The sequence below is a fragment of the Mizuhopecten yessoensis genome, unplaced genomic scaffold, assembly GCF_002113885.1.
Source record: "Mizuhopecten yessoensis strain PY_sf001 unplaced genomic scaffold, ASM211388v2 scaffold4841, whole genome shotgun sequence".
Taxonomy (NCBI): domain Eukaryota; kingdom Metazoa; phylum Mollusca; class Bivalvia; order Pectinida; family Pectinidae; genus Mizuhopecten; species Mizuhopecten yessoensis.
The window spans coordinates 31500-53665 of record NW_018405748.1 but is presented as its reverse complement, the minus strand read 5'-3'; the positions used below and the strand labels follow the sequence as shown (position 1 = coordinate 53665).

At 39.9% G+C, this 22166-nt stretch overlaps 1 protein-coding gene across 1 annotated transcript in view; it reads right to left on the bottom strand.

Annotated features, from left to right (window-relative positions):
- LOC110449949 (tyrosine-protein kinase Mer-like) overlaps positions 1–22166 on the bottom strand; it is an 86949-nt gene that overhangs the window by 43472 nt on the left and 21311 nt on the right. Inside the window, exon 4 of the mRNA XM_021497133.1 lies at positions 19834–19941. Within this exon, the coding sequence (XP_021352808.1) occupies positions 19834–19941 (108 nt within the window). The remainder of the gene's footprint in view (positions 1–19833; positions 19942–22166) is intronic.

Below are 22166 nucleotides of genomic sequence, written 5' to 3'. Positions count from 1 at the left end.
TTTTTGTTGACCTTTGTCCATGGAAGGTCCCTGCAAAATTTCATTGAAATTGGTTCAGGGGTTTTGGAGAAGAAGTCGAAAATGTAAATTGTTTACGGACGCACGACAGAGGACGGAAGACGGACGACGACGGACAAAAGGCGATCGCAATAGGTCACTTGAGACTTTGTCTCAGGTGACCTAAAAATTAAGATCCTTTTGCCCAACGATGCTCCAGGCCAAATTTGGATATTTTAAAGATTTAAACCTCAAATTACCTGTTTGAGCCTCGCGACTCTTCACCCAAAGGGCCCACACTTACCGTTTATACAAGATAAAATCCTTTTGGCCCAAGGATGCTCCAGACCAAATAAGGATAAAATTCCTTTATCCTTACGGTAGAAGAAGGATTTCAACGGTTTTTCCTCTATTTTCCCTATTTGGCACCACCCCTCCTATTTGGCACCACCCCTCTGCCTCCAGGGGGCCACACCCACTGTTAATACAAAATTGTGTCCCTTTGAATAAAATCTCTTTATCCCTGTTGTAAAAAAAAGGATTTTAAAGGATTTGCCTCTATTCCTCCTCTGCCCCCAGGGGTCAAAACCAACCGTTTATACAAAATGAATTCCCCTTGGCCCAAGGGTGCTTCAGACTGAATTAGGATGAAATCCCTTTATCCTTACGGTAGAAGAAGGATTTCAAAGGTTTTCCCACTATTTTCCATAAACAGCCCCACCTCTTTGCCCCCAGGAGGGCCACATCCAATGTTTATACAAAAGTGAGTGCCCTTTGCCCAAGGATGCTCCAGACCAAATTGGGATGAAATCCCTTTATCCCTATGGTAGAAGAAGCATTTTAAAGGTTTACCTCTATTTCCCCTATTCGGCCCCAACCCTCTTCCCCAAGGTGGGGCCACACCCATCATTTATATAAAATTGAGTCCCCTTGCTCAGCCCTCAGTTTGGGGGGATCAGTTTGCTTGTCCACCATCTTAATCAATCTTTTGATTAACATCAAAAGTTAACATACACAACTCAGGTACAAATGGAACCTTCACATTAAATTTGAGAAAAATTCTTCTCGTCAATTCTGAGAAATAGTGATAACAAACTTAAACTGTAACAAGATGGCCACCTGTTCGCAATTTGGTATTCAGATCAGTCCAAAAATTTGATATGAATAACTGAGAACCAAGCGAAACCCTTAGGTAAAATTTGAGAAGATCCCTCGAGTACTTTTTGAGCATTAGGGTTTTAAAACTTTTACTCCTACATTCAATACGACCACCTGCCAGCCATCTTAGTTTTTCAATCATCCCATCAATTTAAAATGTTGACTAGGAACTGTGGGGAACCTTCTTGTTAAATCTGAGAAAGATTCCTCCTGAACATTCTGAGAAATAATGCTAACAAACTTTCATTCTCCAATTCAAGATGGTCATCTGTCAGCCATCTTGGTTGTCTCTTCCAAAATTTGATATGCCAAAACTAGGGACCATGGGGAACTTTCATGTAAAATTTAGCATACCTGCCAAGTGACTCAATTTTGTCGGGTTACAGCCGGAATTTTAGCCCTTCACCCTCTTTAATAACTTCACATCCCAGGTTACGACTCTGACCCAGATTTTGTCAATTTCACCCGTTTTCGCCAGGAATCTTTTCGTATATTAGAAATTTCTCAAAGTCACTTTTTTTTTTAGATTTGTCCATCCTTTGTCATAAGGAAGACGATCTATTTCCTGTTTCTGTTTCTCACGGACAGGTAAGTTTTGAGTTGTTAATATACGTGATGACTGACCATAGTTTTACCTGGCCTGTGCCTCCTGACACATATAGCTGATATTTGAAAACATAACGGAACGTTTAGTATCTGTTATTAGCATTCGTTTTGGCCTATAGCTCCCCTTCACCTGGTTTTCACACCTTGGCGAGTTACGTAAGTGCCCTGGGCTGGGGGATAACTACAGTCCAGGTACAGGTACAAAGTGGCTATGTTTACCTGTATTGCCGAGACTGTGTTGTAATTTTACATGTGTCGATTTAGGTTGTTTAAAAAACACAGAAAACACCATTTCTAAATTTAAGAAAGTATTGACAGAAAGATAAGCTAAAATGTGTAGCTAAAATATAGAAACATACTAAATAATCAAGTTTATGTATTTAAACACACAAATCCGTATGTATTGTTAAGGCATTCCTCAATTTACACCAACCACGATTGTTATCGCACAACGTTCGTCCATCGTCCGCACAAATGTGCGCAAGCAATGATCGTCCAATTTTGTATCGTTCGCACTTCGTGCACACATCGTTTACACACCGTGCGCACACCGCACATCATGTAACGTTGTGCGATCCCACAACTGTATCTACGTAGTATATATCGCATTTTGAAGGTAACATTACATCTTCTGGACTTACAGGTTCTATTACACGAAATGCTAAAAGAAAAGATAATTATGCACATATCATATTTCGTAGAACAAGAGGCCCAATGGGCCTGCATTGCTCACCTGGTTTTATATATAAGTCATTACAACTGAATGCATTTTTACATCTTTATATGAAATTTCCTCAAAACCAGACAAAATCTATGTTCTAATCCAACTATGATCACAATATCGGACTTTCAACAAATCAGGGGCCTCCATTGAGTTGCCATGTTAACAGATTTTGAAATAAGTAATATGTCATATTACAGGGTGTAATTAGACAATACTTTAATTTCATTCAACTATAAGCTTTTATAAACCTAGAAACCAATTTTTAACAATTTATGAAAACTACACCATAGAATATGATAATCCAGCTGTACCATTTCTTAGGACCGCAGGGGTCAAATCAACTCATTCAATTAGGGAATTGTTTGTTCTTCCTCAATAATGTTTTTGACCAAATTTTGTAAAATCCACTCAGGCAATTAGGAGGTATTAGCGTCTTAAAGCAAAATATTAGATAATTTTCCTCTTTGGGGCCCAGTCTTCCTAGCCCCAGGGGTCGAACCAGCCTCATTTATATAGGAAATGGAGTTTCAGAGCAAATAGTTAAAATCGTCTCTGGTTTTAAGGAGGAGATGCGTTTTAAAGCAAAAATTTAGCTAAGTTCCCCTTCAGGGCCCTACCCACCTGGCCTCAAGGGTCGAACCAACCTCATTCGTTTAAGAAATTGTTGCCCTCCCCTAATGATGCCTCAGACTAAATTTGGTTGAAATCCTCTCTGGCGTTAAGTAGGAGATGCGTTTTAAAGCAAATTTAGCTAAGTTCCCCTTCAGGGCCCCGCCCCTCTGGCCTCAAGGGTCGAACCAACCTCATTCATTTAAGAAATTATTGCCCTCCTCTAATGATGCTTCAGACTAAATTTGGTTGAAATCCTCTCTGGTGTTAAGTAGGAGATGCGTTTTAAAGCAAATTTAGCTAAGTTCCCCTTCAGGGCCCCGCCCCTCTGGCCTCAGGGGTTGAACCAACCCCATTTATTTAAGAATGGTTGCCCTCTCCTAGTGATGCTTCAGACTAAATTTGGTTGAAATCATATTTGGTGTTTAGGAGGAGAAAAGAAAAAGTTGACGACAGACGATGGACGCTGTGCCATGACATAAGGTGACCTAATAATTCAAGGTCATTCATTTGAACAAACTTGGCAGCCTTTCATCCCATCATGTTACAGGCCAAACATCATCATCCTGTAACTTTTGGTTATTAAGAAGAAGTTGTTTCAAGATTTTGAACATATTTGATCCTTGTGACCTTGAAAATAACTCAAGGTCATTCATTTGAACAAATTTGGTAGCTCTTTATTCTAGCATGCTACTGGCTAATAAATATCATTGTCCTGGGCCTTTTGGTTATTCAGACGAAGTAGTATAAAGTTTTTTCAAGACAAGTGACCCCTGTGACCTTGAATATAAGGTCATTCATTTGAACAAACTTGGTAACCCTTTATCCCAGTTTGCTTATGGCAAAATATCATTACCCTAGAAAGCCTTTTGGTTATTAAGAAGAAGTTGTTTAAAGAAAAATATTGACGCCGGACGCCGGACAGACGACATTGTCTTCGGGCCATGTGAGCTAAAAATGAGTTAAAGTGGATAAAGTCCTGCAATCGTGGACCAAACGCTGCATTCTGCACTCTTTGTAAATCACATATTTTAATTGGATCTGGTGCTAAAAACCATCTGGACTATTTTATTGACAGAAACAAAATGGTATTTTAATTTGGTATTGTGGATGAGGTAAATCTACTGGAAGAATAGTTCAATAAATGTAGAATGTACCTTTTGCATCATTAAAATATTAAAGTTCTGATTTAATATCTACTTTTATTATATTTGTTGTGAAAAACGCGCTATGACCCTCTTTTTATTTTCAAAGAGGGTCATCACAGAGTCTTTCAGTATATCTAGGGTTGGCATGTATGTTTTACAGTACTTTCTGAACAAGAGTACCGCTAGGAACAATATACGCCCGTCGAATGCCATATAGTGTTATATACTTTCTTACATTGAAATAAGATCTGCAACATTCAAAAGTGGTTAGCTGACATGCTATAAAAATGTAGGAGAAAATATCCGGATAAAAAAAATCAAATACTGAAATGAACAAAGTTTTGCAAAAATCGTTCAATCAAAATTCTTTTCAAGGAAACACAACACCATATCATTTTATATGATTATTTAGCCTATTAAGTTTCAAAGAAATCTGTTAAAAAAATGTAGGAGGAGATCTCAAGACAAAAAATCAAATACTGAAATGAACAAAGGGCAATAACGTTTACGCTGGACAACGCCATACCATAAAAACTCCCGCAAAATTTGACGGGCGTATAAAAATAGTACTAACAAACTTCAACTCTCAAATTTTAAATGGTTGCCTGTCGGCCATCTTGGTTTGGTGATCAGTTAGAAAAACAAGAGGCCCAGAGGGCCTGTATCGCTCACTTGGATATGTCTAAAGTACTTGATATGACGTTTAGGTGCTGGGTAGGTACTGTATGTACAGACAAAATTTCAGAAAGATCCATCCAGTATTTCTCGAGATAAAGCGAGAAAATACTTCAAATGCCTGGTGGCCATCTTGTTTTAATGACTACACTCTAAGAGTAACAGGCACTACTAGACAACTTGATGAAGAAAAAATTGAGATAAAAACCTGTAACCCTAATGGTAGAAGAAGGAATTAAAGGTATACCTCTTTTTCCCCTATTCAGACCAACCCCTCTGCTCCCAGGGGTGCCATACCCACCATTTATACAAAGTTGAGTTCCCTTGGCCTAAAGATGCTCCAGACCTAATTGGGATGAAATCCCTTAATCCCTATGGTAAGAGAAGGATTTTAACCTCTATTTCCCCTATTGGGCACGCTCCTCTGCTCCCTGGGGAGCCACACCCACCGTTTATACGAAATTCAGTCCCCTTGGATCAAGGATGCTTCATACTAAATGAGTATAAAATCCCTTTATCCCTATCCCAAATAAAGGATTTTAAAAGTTTCCCTTATTGGGCTCTTCTCCTCTTTTCTCAAGGGGGGTCCACACCCACCATCTATACAAAATTGAGTGCTCTTTGCCTAAGGATGTACCATAACAAATAAGAACCAAATCTCTTAATCCCTATGATAGAAGAAGAATTTTAAAGGTTTATCTCGATTGTCCCTATTTGGCCCTGCTTCCCTGCCCCCAGGTGGGGCCACAACCACCGTTTATACAAAATTGAGTGCTCTTTGCCTAAGGATGCCTTAGTCCTAAAGGTAGAAGGATTTTAAAGATTTTCCTGTTTTCCCCTATTGGGCCCCACCCCTCTGCCCCCAGGGGGGCCACACTCACGGTTTATACAAAATTGAGTGCCATTGGCCCAAGGATGCTCCAGACCAAATTGTGATGAAATCCATGAATTCTTGTGGTAGAAGAAGGATTTTAAAGGTTTAACCTCTATTTCCCCTATTATGGGGTTTTACTACGTTCATCATCATTATAGAACACCATCCCATGCTACATGTATTTGTATCACAAATGAAAATGGTAATGAATTAAAAGAGTCCACACATACGCATTCACACACGACTTTTTAATGGTTTCTCACCTATTTGTGATATAAGGGTGTACCTCTTAATGTGTTGTAGGTTGCTAAACTGGTCTTATTATTTTGATTTTTTGTTGTACAATGCAAGTACAAAACATGAGACCTAGAGGACCTGTATCGCTCAACTGGATCTGTATTTCAAGCAATGGTATACATGGCTATGGGATTGGGATCTCAATCATTTCAAAGTTATGGCCTAGAAATTAAGTCCCAAGGGCTAGGTATGGGACCAGACACAATAGTCAATACTAATTATTTCATGAATGTATTCAACTCTTGATGCCCAGCAATGGCTTATATGGTTAAGGGGTGGTGATCGCAACTGTTTCAAAGTTATGACAAAAGAATTATGTCCCTAGGGATGAAACCATACTCCAAAGTCAATTATAATATCATGACTGTTTATCTCTTGAAAATCAGCAATGGTATATATGGTTAATGTTCCTAGGGGTGGGGCCACCCCCAAGAGTCAATTATTTTTTCAAGATTGTGTTTGTCTCTTGATGGCCTGCAATTGTATACATGGTTATAGGGTGGGGATCTCAACAATGTCAACGTTAAAATTTCTTTTTTGTCCCATCCCTCAGACCCAGAGGTCTGCCCTTCAACTGATTCATCACTTTGTTCCAGAGAAGAAGTCCCTTCAAGCAACATGACCAAATTTCCTATTCTTGGCCCAGCCCCTCAGCCCCAAGGGGGGAGAATATCTTCCATTTATACAAAATTGAGTTCCCTGTTGCCCAAGAGTGCTCTTCACCAAATTTGGTTGAAATCCCTCAATTCACACAGAAGGAATACTATTTTGCCCTATTTTCTTACTAATTTTTCTGCCCCCAGGGGAGCCACATCCTCCGTTTATACAAAACTGAATTTACCTTGCCCAAGGATATTTTACACAAAGTTTGGGCAAAATCCTTCTATTTGTATAGAAAACAAATAGCTTGCTAAAAAACTTTAACCAAGTCCTATTAAGCTGCTTTCGGCCTCTAAATACTGTTAGCCAAAGAATAACTAATACCCCCTACTCCCATACATAAGCCAGAACTTTAAGCTAAAGGCTAACTAAGGCAAAGCATTGCAAAGCACCGGTTATTATTTCTTTATTTACTGAGCTGTACACTGATTTTAGTATAAGGTCAGTGACATATACTTCTGTAGTCCCTCCCCATGCCAAAACATACTTGCATACCAAATCTTATTAGCCCAGATGAACCAGGTAGGTTAAGTAGAGATGTCAGGACAAGGATTTTGCAACAAAGGGCCATAACTCCTCAAAAAGGGTCGGAATGAAAACAAGAGGCCCATGGGCCTAAATGGTTACCTGTGTAAATTCTGAAGTACTCAAATTGTCACATAGTTAGTTTAGAGAGAGGGTGTACTAACCTGGAGACCAGACATACACATGCTGTATATATTAATTAGATGATACATTGAATGGATTGTGTACAGATGAAGTTGTAAATATCCTAGCCAATCGCAGGCCAGGGTTGCCATCTGGAATTTTATAATCAGAATGAAATGGAACAAACTCGGTCGAATCCTCAAAAGGAACACTTTTTCTAATTTAGAAGTCAATCTGTGTAACCTTTGTTGTGAAGAAGTCAAAAACATCTGTCTTGGATTTTCTGATCGGCACAAAAAGTAAGAACACTTGTTCATGCACAGCCTCATAAAGAACATTTGTACAAGTAAAAGAAGTTAATTGCTGCAGAAAATCTTGATAAGTCAAACAATTTTTAGTTGGAACTGCTCTTAGTTCCCGAAATCTCTGAAACCATGGGGAGGAAAATCACTCACATGTGTTCAGTCGTATGTCAAGATGTAAAGAGACCGCACCGAGATGTCACATCTTGGTTATCAGTCTAAGGGAGATAGCTCTCCCCAAAATTCACCACATTCTTCCTCGTTTTATGGTCTTTCTTGAAGTAGTTGTCCATGATGCTGGAGATGATTGTTCTCTGGTGGATTTGGACAAGGGCGGGTCACCCCTTAAGCATAGGGGACCCCTAACAGGAACACAGTTTCACCGTGCCGAGTAGTGGAAGTTCGGGCCCATACTTCATATATATCTAATTCTGTTGATGGGCTTATTTTAACTGTGCCCTCCTCCAAGGTACAGGGCCATTAAAAATATAAACTTTATAGTTGAGCATAGGCATACCGTGCCCTTGCCAGGTACTCAGACATGTATAGTATTTGGATAAGTCTGAAGTTTCAAAAGTGGAAGAATGTCCTCCACTTGTATGCTGACTGTGACAGGGAGTTGATAACACAATCCCACCCCTGAGCAGATAACCGCTCAAGGGGCCGATCCCTCACCGTTTCCGGAGACGGTTGAGCAGAAAAACCACTCTGTCTCTAAAGGCTTGGAGGCTGCCTGAGAGGCAGAGAACCGTCTCTTTCTGAACCTCCGTATTGATAGCTGACTCAAATAGAGCTTCTGATTAAAAGCTGTCTCCCAGTTGTACAATGTGATCCCATTTACCAGGGTCACAAAAATATTAAGGTATTTTTACAGTCCTTGGTCTTATTACTAAACCTAAAAATATAGCAGTGCCGTGTAATTTATCTACCATTAAACTACTGCCTAGTCACCCCCACACCAGTCTAGTCAACTTTTGGGGTGCTCTGGTCTACCAAGCTGTGCCGGTGAGTACCCAACCTGATTGGGTTACATCGCTATCACTATCGGATTGCTCCGCGACAGTTGAGCGACAATGGCAAAGCTTCTGTATTAATGGTAGCCCCCGTCCGTGGCCTCGGGGAGCGCTTCACTCAAACAGTTCCCTGGCCCCTGCGAACACGTTCTTTCGCATTTGATATATTAAACTACCAGCGGCTCAGAAGATAAAACAACTTTGACATGTATTTTAAGTCTCTTTTTCCAGTTTGGTTCCGGTAGACGGATAAGGAACGGTCATAGTCACAGATTACACCATCATTGACAAAATGGATCTGAAGGACACACACTGTGTCTCCATACCTGTTCTGTTGTCCTCCCTGGGCTAACCCAACCACCGCATGAAACTCCTGGTCATCCATTTCTTTCTTGTCGTTATCTGATGACATCACATTTTGTTTGACACTTTCGATGATGGACGGAACACAAGTTTCCGTTACCTCTTCCCTGTCAAATGGAAATGAGGCAGATTTTAGTTTTACCGCCTCATCTTCTTCAATTTTGTGCCACACTGTTTGTGGTACATGTATATGCTTATTTTGGTGAGGACCAGGAGTATGGGCCTTGTATGTCAGTGGTACCATACTGTACACGTCCTCCTCAAACCGTTCACAGTTAGCTCCCGCGGGGTGACTGTTCAGTGGCTCTTACGAGACCATCACTGGCCTCTGGCTCTTCCTGGGAACTTTGTCCATCTCATTATAGACAGGAGCTTCCCTGGGAAGTTGTGGAATGGCCTATATTGGCTCAGTAACCCTGCTGTCCCCGTAGGTACTCTGGCCTTTCCCAGGAACCATGTCTGCTGTATAACAGCTCCGGGCTTCTCTGTGGAGATGGGATATCACCTCTACATGTTCTTTCTCTCCAAATTTTTGTCCTTCTGTCATTATGACAGACTTCGCAGTGTTATTAATCACTCTCTTTATGGATTGTTGGGCCCCAGGAGGCACTACCGAACCAGCAATCATGACTCCCCGAGATGTTTTGTGGGTTGAATCGTGGCCGTATGTCTAGTCCAGTCCACCGGACAGTGCCCTGTAGTGTTTGGAGTATTGTTACATTTTGGGCCACCTTAACAGCCGACGATGTCTTCTATTCCTCTAACCTCGGTGTAATAGGTATTGCCTGGTTACCAATGAACAGAATGCCCGCCTCTAGGTCAATGACACAGTTGTTCCTTGACAGGAAATCCACCCCCAGCAACATGTCGTCCATGATTGGGGCCTCACATACGGTCCAAGGTACTTCAATGTTCCTTATTCCGATATGTAGGTCTTTTATTCCCCACACTATCTCCACATTGCCAGTAGAACCCTGGAGCCTCACTCATTTCCCAAGTGGCCCCTCAAACTTATCTACCAGCTCCCGCTTAATCAGCATCATAGTGGCTGCTGTATCCACGACAGCTTGAATCGGAGTTCCAGTCAAAGTGAGTGGTATGGTAATACTACTGCCATCAGAGATCACCAGTTTCACCTCTGGTACCAGTGTTACGTCTTTCCTCGGTGTCTGAGACGGAAACCTTGATATATCCGCCACGTTTCTCTGTGGTTCTAGGGACGCAGTTTGGGACCTCTGATAGTATACCTGGGTATTCCGTCCTCTGGCGTTACCCCAGCTGGCGGCACTGTTGTTGCCTCCCCCCGGTTCCCAGGGCCATGGCTATGTTGACCTTGACCTCAACCTGGTGACCCTGTGTCAGGTGACTCCCTCTGATATCTGGGTGACCAGTTACAGTTTCCCAGAGGACCTTGTTTTAAGTTTGGCGACCTATCTCGACGTCTACCAGCGTATCTATTACGCCCGTTGTCCTGGACGAGGGTACTGAGCTCTATCACGATAATCCGGTGGTCGGTTCCCGTCATAGTTTTGAGGGAAACCTGGGTCACATTCCGGAAAACGATAGTCGCCCCGAGTTGTAGGCAAAGACGGACAGCCAGACACATCGCCCGCACTAACCCGGGCCAGGTATTTCTTTAGCTCCTGTAGTTCATCTTTTAAGATCTTTACAGGGTCTTCCTCTACTTTGTCCTCCCCTGACTTAGTGCCCTCAGCAAACTCTACCTATGGTAATGTGGCGCGTGAGAACCAAACAGAGCACGGTGATTGGCCACCGAGGCCTTTATGCATTTCAGAGCTTTGTGAACCGTCTTAGGATTCCTCTCCATGGCTCTCTGCGCCGCCATCTTCTCCTGACAGCCATTGAAGAATGTCTTTGTAGCGATCTGATTCCTCATTGTGGTGTCGGCATGTGCGAAGCCATCTCCAGTAATAGTTTGAATCCGCTGAGCAAATTCTGCTAAACTCTAATTCTCCTCTTGTTTAGTGAAGTGCAGTTCTCTGCTGGTCACTACTGGGACGTCCTTGTCGCTAAACCGTTCCTTCATCTTATGTTTGAGCTAAGCGAACCAAAGAGTTCGCGGAAGTTTATCAGCGTATTCCAACACATCACCAACCAGACAATCAAAAAACCGCTGTATTGTCTTACGGTCTGACCATCTATTGTCTTTTATAATTCTATCGAATTTAAGAGCGAAGGGTTCCCTAGGCTCCTTATCTGAGTAAGTGGGCATCTTGTGTCGCTGAGGATTTCTACTCCTTTGACGATGCCTCTGGTAGTCCTCTGAATACGTATCGCTGTTCCCCACATCGGGGTCAAATTTGGCGCTCTCCAAGGTCTACGCCTTGCAGGTGCACGGCCCATTCCTTGTGATTGGCGCGTATGTCGTTCACCAGGGGTACGATGCGTGCGCAGGACGTTCATTGTCCGACCTGTCGCGAGTACGTCTATTTCTTCCTTCATCGCAGGTAGCACGTGCTGTTGTAGCTACGCCACGATTTACTACGCTTGTTAAGGGCACTTTTGAGCGAGCACCGGCAGACCATGAGCAGGAGTAGTATGCTGTTCTAATTTAACCTGCTTTTGTCCTAACTGAGTGTCTATGTACCCCAATAGGGGATAGTTACCTTAGGGGATAGTTACCTATCCCACCATTGGTGTTGTCCCCCCTATGTTGGAAAGGTGGCCGTGAAGGGGCATTTCCCCCAGGATAATTCCCCCTCAATGCTTGTGAAGCGTCAAACTAGGCTTGACATCTTCCAACAGGAAGTCAGCCTCCTTTTCATTGGGCGATGAGAGGCATAACAAGGGCAGATTCATTTCATCCTCAACTTTTGGGGCGGATTCTAGCTTAAACCCCCCACTTAGAAGCAATGGGTGCACTGGTACCTCCAGTAGTCCATGTTGACACATGTGACCCCTGACCTTTACCTCTTACATACCTCCCATCCTTCAGGATAGCTTGTAGGATAGGGTCAAAACAGGACTCTTTCTGTTTAGGAAGCATTGCCTGAGGGAAGAGTATGGTATACCCTCAGGTAGCATGGAGGTAGATTGAGTTGTACCTCTACCCCCCCAGAGTGACNTAGAGGCAGCACAAGCCGCCATGCTCTCTGATTTTATAAGATACTCTGTCTCCAACGTAATACCACTTAGTCCCTAACCTGGACCTGCAGCTCCTTCAATTGATGCTGCATGTCCATCACTGCGTCCTCGTGTCTATGGAGCCTATCTGCCTGTTATGAGGTTGACCAGGGATCGTGACTGCATCTCTACAGGAGCAGTGACCATTATGCCTGTGATGACCCCATCACATAGCCATGTCTGCCACTTTTCGATACCTATCCTCGAAATAGACACCAGTTTCTGTAGAGTGGGGTCGTGCGCATCTCTCATATCCAAGATTTTCTGTGCCGTCGCAGGGCCTAAACCCTCCAACATGCACAGCTCATTCTGTGTAGCTGACCGTAAATTGATAACAGCCATTCTCAACTATGAGACACCGATCAAGATACGGAGAAGTTTCTAAGTTGCAATAAAAAAAACCAAGTCAAAACACTTAACTAAACAACTACAATATTATACACAAGGACAGTATACTAACGTTACTACAAGTAGACAAGTGTATCTGTCCCGTACAAATTTCAAACCACTACAAATAACAATTAACAGTTAACAAAATAATTTTCTAATTCCTAAAATACCTAATTCCTAACCTAATGTAATTTAAACCTAACTGAACATATAGTAATTTGCCATACATGCCAGAACTCACGGCGTAAGGCAACATCTCACAGATTTTCACCTCCGATAAGGTCTCACGGCGTGGGACATGAATTTACTGAAAGTCCTCAAACCCTCACTTTTTTTAATGATCGATCAAAGACTTACGAGATTCCACAATGTTTTCAGGGATAAATCACGAGAGCTCTCGAGTAGCGGTCATGTGATTGGTCATGTGATCGAAGTAATAAGTAATCTATCTTTACAAATATAATTTCACTACGAAAGTAAAGAGAACGACCGGTAAATATATAAGGGGCATGTCATGAAGAAGATGGAAAAGGTCTTTGTTCTGAATTCTGAAATATGTAATCTAAAAGTTCAAATACACTTTCACAGCTGATTATTTCTGTCCTCTTGTTAAATGCATGTTTCAACATTATGTTACATTATCAACTAGAACACTGACAGGTCAGTAAGGGCCCCGTCTTGTGGCAATATATCTCCCATAATCATCAAGAAGCAATCAGCCCATATAGCTGAGCTTGACGTTTGACATTTGGATTTCAAAAAGAATCGCAAGGAAGCAAAATATACATTTTACATGTACTATGATGTGAGTCTTGTTTCCGTCCACTTCCATATTTGCTAGGCTAACAGAAATGTAAATACCGGTGCAATACTCATTTTTTAGCTTTGATTTGTTTTATTTCACCTTATATACCTCCTCCATCAAGAGCCAGGGTCAAAGTCAAATATCCACTTTGTCTTTGACCTTTGGACCCAAATGACCTTGACCATTAACCCAGTGATCCTGATTTTTGGTCAGTTTTCTTATTCTTTAATTCCGACAAACTTTGCTTCATAATATCATAACAAAATGTTCATCAGTGAAAAATACAGAACTTGACCTTGACGCCTTGGAACCCGTAACCTGGACCTAAGGTCAGTTGACTCTGTGTTTAAGTTCTGAACAAGTTTGCTATATAATAACATAAAAAAAAAGTTAATCAGTAAAAAGATATAAAATTCGACCTTGACCTTTGACCCAGTGACCTTGCCCTTTGGTCAAATGACTCCTTGTTTAATTCCCACAATCATTGCTTCAAAGTGTCATAATGCAATGTTCACCAACAAAAAAATACTAAATTTTACCTTGACCTTTGACCGAGTGATGTTGACCCTAAGTCAGTTGACTCTTTGTTAAATTCCGACCAACTTTACTTCATAAAGTCATAACAATATGTTCATCAGGGAAAAATTACAAAATTTGACCGTGACCTTTGACCCAGTGACCTTGACCTTTGGTCAATTGACTCCTTGTTTAATTCTGACCAACATTGCTGCATTATGTCATAACAAAATGTTTATCAGGAAAGATACAAAATTTAACCTTCACTTTTGACCCAGTGACCTTGACCTTTGGTCAATTGACTCCTTGTTTAATTCTGAGCAACATTGCTTCAAAGGGTCATACCAAAATGTTCACCAGTGAAAATATACAAAATTTAACCTTGACCTTTGACCCAATGACCTTGACATTTGGTCAGGTTGACTCCTTGTTTAATTCTTACCAACTTTGCTTCATCATGTCATTACAAAATGTTCAAAAGTGAAAAGATGCAAAATTTGACCTTGACCTTTGAATCTGATGACCTTAACCTTTGACCTCAACTTTTTACCTCAGCGTGTCTCTTTGTTTAATTCTGAACAACTTTGCTTCATAATGTCATAAAATCCTCATTTGTGAAAAGCAGCCTAGCAAAATTTAACAAAATACATTCACTTTTAATCAATTTTACTGAAGTAATAATGTTCACAAGATAAAAAAAAATGCATGATGCCCGGCAACGGGTGACCTAAAAATACTAGCTTGATTCATGACATCAGGGGGTAAAAACATTATATGTAAACTTTCATTGAAATTGGCCCAGCAGTTTAGGAGGTAGACAAAGGTTTTTAAAATAACAAGAGGCCCATGAGCCTTAACGGTCACCTGAGTCCTACAGTATTAATTTTTGTTGTTGAAATATGAAGTGGAGATTATGATGTCAATCATCCCTACCAAAATTTGAGTAAAAAATAGTTACGTATAATGTTAAGTTAAGTTAAGTTTGTCAGGGCAATGAGTTGATCAGTCCTAGAGTTTCAGTTAAATAGGCTTATTAGAACTTGATCTTAAGTTTTAAATAGTTTTTTCCAAAATGGCAGCCATGGTGGCCATAATGGATTTTTGATCAACCTGAAAAAAAAAAAAAAAATTGCCAGGACCGTGAGTCGATCATTCCTACCAAGTTTCAGTTAAATCACTTTAAGTTTGAAATAATTTTTCAAAATGGGGGCCATGGTGGCCATATATGATTTATGATCGACCCGAAAAATAACAACACTTTGCCAGGAACATAAGTCAATCATTCCTACTAAGTTTCAGTTAAATCGGCCCAGTAGAACTTGACTTAAGGTATGCAATTGTTTTTCAAAATGGGGCCATGGCGGCCATATCGGATTTCTCATCAACCTGAAAACTAACTTCATTAGTTCTTTGTCAGTTCGATCTTTTCTCTTCTATCCTCTGATCTATTTGATCGGGTCATGTTAACAGTAAATGCACCTTGAGGTAACTTTTGATCTAAACTTAATACTGATGTGTATGAAAGCCAACCTTCAAAGTGAGTTTGTCATTTCACATATTTACTAGTACAGTACTTAATGTGAAAGAAATAGAATCGATCATTGCAATACGAGAAAGATCTGTTTAGTTGTTCCTTAAGCCATTTTGTTTTTATGATCAGTCTCAAAATATAACATACACAACGAGGGATCAAGAGGAACCTTCATATCAAATTTGAGAACTGAAAACTAACTACACTTTGTCAGGACCATGAGTTTATCCTTCCTACCAAGTTGCAGTTAAATAGGCTCAGTAGAACTTGACTTAAAGTTTGAAATTGTTTTTCCAAATTGGATTTCTGATTGACACGAAAAATGACGACACCTTGTCAGGACCATGAGTTGATCATTCATACCACGTTTCAGTTAAATCGTCCCGGTAGAACTTGTCTTTAAGTTTGAAAAAGTTTTTCAAAATGGTGACCACTGTGGTGGCCATATTGGATTTTTGATCGACCCGATAAATAACAACACTAAGTCAGGGAGTAGTCAGTAAACCTTTGAAAGGATTTCAGCTTAAGTTGAAAATGTAAAATGTTAACGGACGACGCACGATGCATGATGAAGGACAAAGACGCTCAGGTGTCACAAAAACTGGATGCATAATATCATTTGGTAGTTATCTTATCCTTGAAATAGGTTCTTTACTGTAGGAGAGTTGTCTGTGGTCAAAAAATTTCAGGATTTTTCAACAAAGGGCCATAACTTCGTAAAAATACGGCTCAGAATGAGAAAATAATACTTGAATGCACAATTTAAGGTGGTAGTTATCATATCTGGAAACTTAAGTTGAAATTTGACCATTATCTTAGAAGGAGTTGTCCAGACAAACTTTTTTTATTGACGGACAGATGGACAGACAAGCTGATTCCAGCAACATCCCTTACTTCGTTGTAGGGGGCATAATGAATAATGGTTCAGCACATTGCTTACCTCAATATAAATACTTCAACTTCATCATTGTCAAACACTTATTGTATATTGAGTGTGGTGATCTAACACTGTCTGGAAAACTTGCTCAAAAACTGGCAATCTATTGATGGTAGAGAGTGACCAACATGTACACTGGTAAATGTCAGAGTAGTAAAACAAGAGGCCCAATGGGCCTGAATCGCTCACCTGGTATTAATCTCACAAATTTGCAACCTTAGTGGACTAAAATAAAGCTACAGGCAAAATATCAGTGTTTGATTCATAAGAACCTAATAAAAGATTTAAACAAATGACGCCCGTGACCTTGAATGTCGAACAAGGACATTAGATTGAACAGAGTTTATAGTCTTCCTACCCAGCATATGCTTCTAGCAAAATATCATTACCCTGGACCTTTTGGTTATATGGAACAAATCATTTGAAGATTTAAACATATATTGACCACTGTGACCTTGAATATGGGCAAAGGTCATTCATTTGACGAACTTGGTAGCCATTCATCCCAGCATGTTAATGGCCAAATAAAATCACCCTTGGCCTCTTGATTATTAAGAGGTCATTCAAATGTTTTAAACATATTTGACCCCTGTGACCTTGAATATATGTCAAGGTTATTTATTTAAGCAAACTTGGTAGCCCTTTATCCGAGCATGTTACTGACCAAATTTAAGCACCCTAGGGCTTTGGGTTAACTTATTCATCAAATGTTGTTTAAAGGTTTTAAACATATTTGACCCCTGTGACCTTGAATATAAGTCAAGGTCATTTATTTGAACAAACTTGATAGCCCTTCATCCCAGCATGTTACTTCATTAGTTCTTTGTCAGTTCGATCTTTTCTCTTCTATCCTCTGATCTATTTGATCGGGTCATGTTAACAGTAAATGCACCTTGAGGTAACTTTTGATCTAAACTTAATACTGACGTGTATGAAAGCCAACCTTCAAAGTGAGTTTGTCATTTCACATATTTACTAGTACAGTACTTAATGTGAAAGAATTGGATCGATCATTGCAATATGAGAAAGATCTGTTTAGTTGTTCTTTAAGCCATTTTGTTTTTATGATCAGTCTCAAAATATAACATGCACAACGAGGGATCAAGGGGAACCTTTATATCAAATTTGAGAAATATCAAATTTGAGAAAGTTATTCCTGAGAAATAATACTAACAAACCTTCAATGTCAAAAATCGAAGATTGCTGTCGGTAGGCCATTTTGTTTAACTGATCAGTTACAAAAGTAAACATGAGCAATAAAGGATAGTGGGGAACCTGCATTGGCTGGTCCCAATTTTATTTTTTGGGGCGAGTAAAAAATTTGAAGCACTGGCCCAAATGACATATTGGTGGACCAAATAATTTTGGGAAGAAATATTTCCACAGCATTTAACACAATGCTTCAGCACATTTAAATAACAAATAACATGACAATGTTTGTAATATGTAAAACAGAATAAAACATTATATTTTTAATTCTTCAACCCTAGTTAAAACCAGACATGATCCACTCCATTCAGGTCTTCCCAAAAAGAAATACACAAAACTTGCACCTCAAAGAAGACACCCTGGCATATAAATAATATAGAAAATCATCACATTTTCTAAATCATGGACAGTTTGATTCAAATCGAAGTAATGACAACTAAAAAATGTACTGCCCCCCNNNCCCCCCCCCCAGTAGCTCAAATTATTTTTGTTGGGTCACGGACTACCTCACTTTTGAAAACTTTTGGTCGCTCGAGCAAGACTTTAACCGCCATTGGCGAGCGAGCGCCCATCAATTTCAGGCACTGCTGCACAACAAGGTGAATCTACATATAAAATTTGAGAAAATTCCCTCCTGTACTTCCCGAGAAATAGCGATAACAAACTTTCACTATCAAAATCAAAGATGGCTGCCTGTCGGCCATATTGTTTATCCGATCAGTCTCAAAAGTTGCCCTGCACAGCTAGGGACCAAGGTAAACCTACATATAAAATTTGGAAAAGATCCCTCTGGTACTTCCCGAGGAATAGCGATAACAAACTTTCACTATCAAAATCCAGGATGGCTGCCTGTCGGCCATGTTGTTTTTCCGATCAGTCTCAAAAGTTGCCCTGCACAGCGAGGGACCAAGGTAAACCTACATATAAAATTTGGAAAAGATCCCTCTGGTACTTCCCGAGGAATAGCGATAACAAACTTTCACTATCAAAATCAAAGATGGCTGCCTGTCGGCCATATTGTTTATCCGATCAGTCTCAAAAGTTGCCTTGCACAGCTGAGGACCAAGGGGAACCTACATATAAAATTTGAGAAAGATCCCTTTGGCACTTCTTGAGAAATAGCGATAACAAACTTTCAATATCAAAATCAAAATAGGGTTATTTTCTATAAACTATAGCATACTTTACTCCATCCACAAGGGGGAATGGATGACCGGGATTATTGCTATTCACAATTTTGATAAAGCACCTTAGGACCTTTCCATCCATGAACAGTATTTGATTCGAGATTTCATTATAGTTCACAATCTGATGCTGTATGACTGTTCTTCTCTCACCTCATCCTTCCATGATGGCTGATACACAGTTGTTGAACATGTGACATAACAGCCAAAATGCAACCCCTTCACCGAAAGTTATCATGATGCTTATTAGTAGTAAAAGGACAGTTGATTACATGTTTATATCTCGGCATTTGGATGACTTAATTTTTTTTAAGCTTTCAATTTTTTGTTTTTGGATCATATAGAATGATAATATATTCATTATTATTTTCAATCTAGGTACACTTTTAAGATAATAACCTAAACTTTTCCTATTGGGCCCCAGTCATAGGGGCCACATCCTCCATTTATGTAAAATTTGTGTCCCCTTTACCCAAAGATGCTATTCTCTAAATTTGGTTATAATCCCTCAATTTGTTTGGAAGGAGACAGATTTTAAAGATGTATCTCTATGTTTCCTAGTGGGCTATGCCTCTTTGCCAACAGTGGAGCCACACCTTCTGTTTATACAAAGTTGATTCCGTTTTGCCCTAGGATGCTCTAGATCAAATATTGTTAAAATCTCTCCTTTTGTATAGATAAATGGATTTTATAAACATTTCTCACTATATGTTTCCCCTATTGGACATTTGGGAGGGGGGAGGGGGTCACACCCTCTGTTTATATAAGATTGACCAAGGATGCTCTAGACACATACAAAAAGTGAAGGATTTTAACTACGTATTTACAAATAAAATCCTTTTCTGGACCCCGTCCACCACCCCTTCCTTGGGAGAGCAACACACTCCATTTTAACAAAACTGTTTCCACTAATCCCAAGGATGCTCTAGACCAAATTTGGTAAAACCTTTCCAGTCATGATGAAAGAGAAGGGCTTTTAAAGATTTACCTAAATTTCCCCCATTGGGTCCCACCTCTCTTCCCTTATGGTGTGTTCTACATACCATTACTCATTCTCCTGTAGAAGACAATTCCTATGATGATTAAAAGCAGTCCGATGACACCTCCTGATATTCCTCCTATTAGTGGTGCTACAGATGGATCTTTGACAGCTAAAAAATGAAAAGTAAAAAGTACAAAGGCTTCAGAAAATGCTATTATTTGATGGTTAAAGCATTTAACTCAGCCAGGGTAAAAGTCTTTCATACTAAAAAGTAATCTACAAATCTTAATTTATAAAATGTTGATATTTATAGCATTAGCTCAGACGGTAAGCATCTTAATGTTTGTGACAGCATCCCCGGAGTTACGGGAATACAGATATATATTCACTCAATGTTATCCAGCTATAAATATACGCACTCATCCGATCATACCTCAGTAACTATTAGTATATAATTTATAGCAGAAAAGATCAATGCTTCTTAATAAGGCCGTCCCTTCTCTTAAGTACCTGTGCCCTTCCCCCCTTTTAGGTCGACAATGGTATGCATAATGATACATGCAAGCTTTCAGCCAGGTCCACGGCACTTAGTAAAGACTCCAAAATTCTAGGTTATATTAGGCTATGTGAATATATTTACATTTGCATGGCATTGTCACTAACTATATAGCCTCTTTGAAAGCTGTGTCGTTGATGGGACTTTAATTACCATGCAGCATGAGACACAGTTCTTAGCGTATTAATACAACACTGACCGGAACTACAATATCCAATGTAAATAAACATGACGGCTGTTGAAATATAGCTGGGCATTGTGAGACTTAACAATGTAATTGTAAATTTATGTGCAAAAGAAAAAGAAAATATAAAAAAAATATACTTTTATTACTGCAAAAGGCCCCGAGGGTCTGTATCGCTCACCTGAATATGTTTAAAACAAGAGGCCCAATGGGCCCGCATCGCTCACCTGGTATAAAACTCACACCTGTAACCTTAAAAGTGATCTAAAATAAAGCTACAGGCAAAATATCTGTATTTATGATTAAAATTCGTTCAAAAGACCCTGTTATTTGCTTTTTAAACATTTCGTCCCTGTGATTGAAAGTCAAACAAAGTCATTATGTTGAACAAATTTTATAGCCTTTCATCTCAGGATGCAACTTGCAAAGTATAAACATCCTGGGACCAATGGTTATTCATAAGAGGTTGTTTAAAGATTTGACCCCTGTGACCTTGAATATAAGTCAAAGTCATTCACTTTAACAAACATAGTAGTCCTTGATCACAGCATGCTACTGATTAAATATCAACATCCTGAGTCTTTTGGTTATTCAGAACAAGTTGTTGAAATATTTTAAACATATTTGCTCCTTGTGACCTTGAATATGATTCAAGGTCATACATTTAAACAAACTTGGTAGCCCTTGATCCTAGTATGCTACTGACTAAATATCATCACCCAGGGCATTTTGGTTATTCAGAAGAAGTTGTTTAAAGTTTTTAACATATTTGACCCCTGTGACCTTGAATATGGGTGAAAGTCATTCATTTGAACAAACTTTGTAGCCCTTCATCTCAGCATGCTACTGGCCAAATATCATCACCCTGGGCATTTTGGTTATTCAGAAGAAGTTATTTAAAGGGTTTTTAAGTGATTGACCCCTGTGACCTTGAATATAATTGAAGGTCATTCATTTGAACAAACTTGGTAGCCCTTCACCCTAGCATGCTACTGACCAAATATCATCTCCTTAGGCCTTTTCGTTATTAAGTAGAAGTCGTTTAAAGTTAAATATTGACGCCGGACGACGGACGGACGACAGACGGACGCCGGACACCGCACCACGGCATAAGCTCACTTGGCACTTCGTGCCAGGTGAGCTAATAACTGGTATGAAGTAAAGATATAGCACTCCATGGTACATTGTAGGTGCTGTGAGTACATATGAAATTTCAGATCCATCCAGTACTTGAGATATAGCTAGAACAAACTTCAAACAGAGCCCCACTCGTATGCCCCTAGAGGAGTCATACCCACCAATTATACAAGCTAGGACCCAAGGATGCTCCAGACTAAATAAGGATACAAGAGGCCCAAGGGCCTTAGCGGTCACCTGAGTTATATCATAGGTACTGGTAGCGAAATGTAGTGAAATACAATGTTATACTTGTCATGTCATCAAAGGATAAGAATTTTAAAATATTAGTAAATGTTCCCTTTGGGGCCCCGCCCTAGCCCCTGGAGATTGGGCAGAAATCCCAATTTTACAATGTAATTCACCAAAGATTATTTTAACTAAGTTTGAGTAATTTTCAACTGAAAATGGATAAAATATACACAAAAGTGTTATTTCCCTATATAAACTATAGTAAACTTTACCCCCCCCCCCCCCC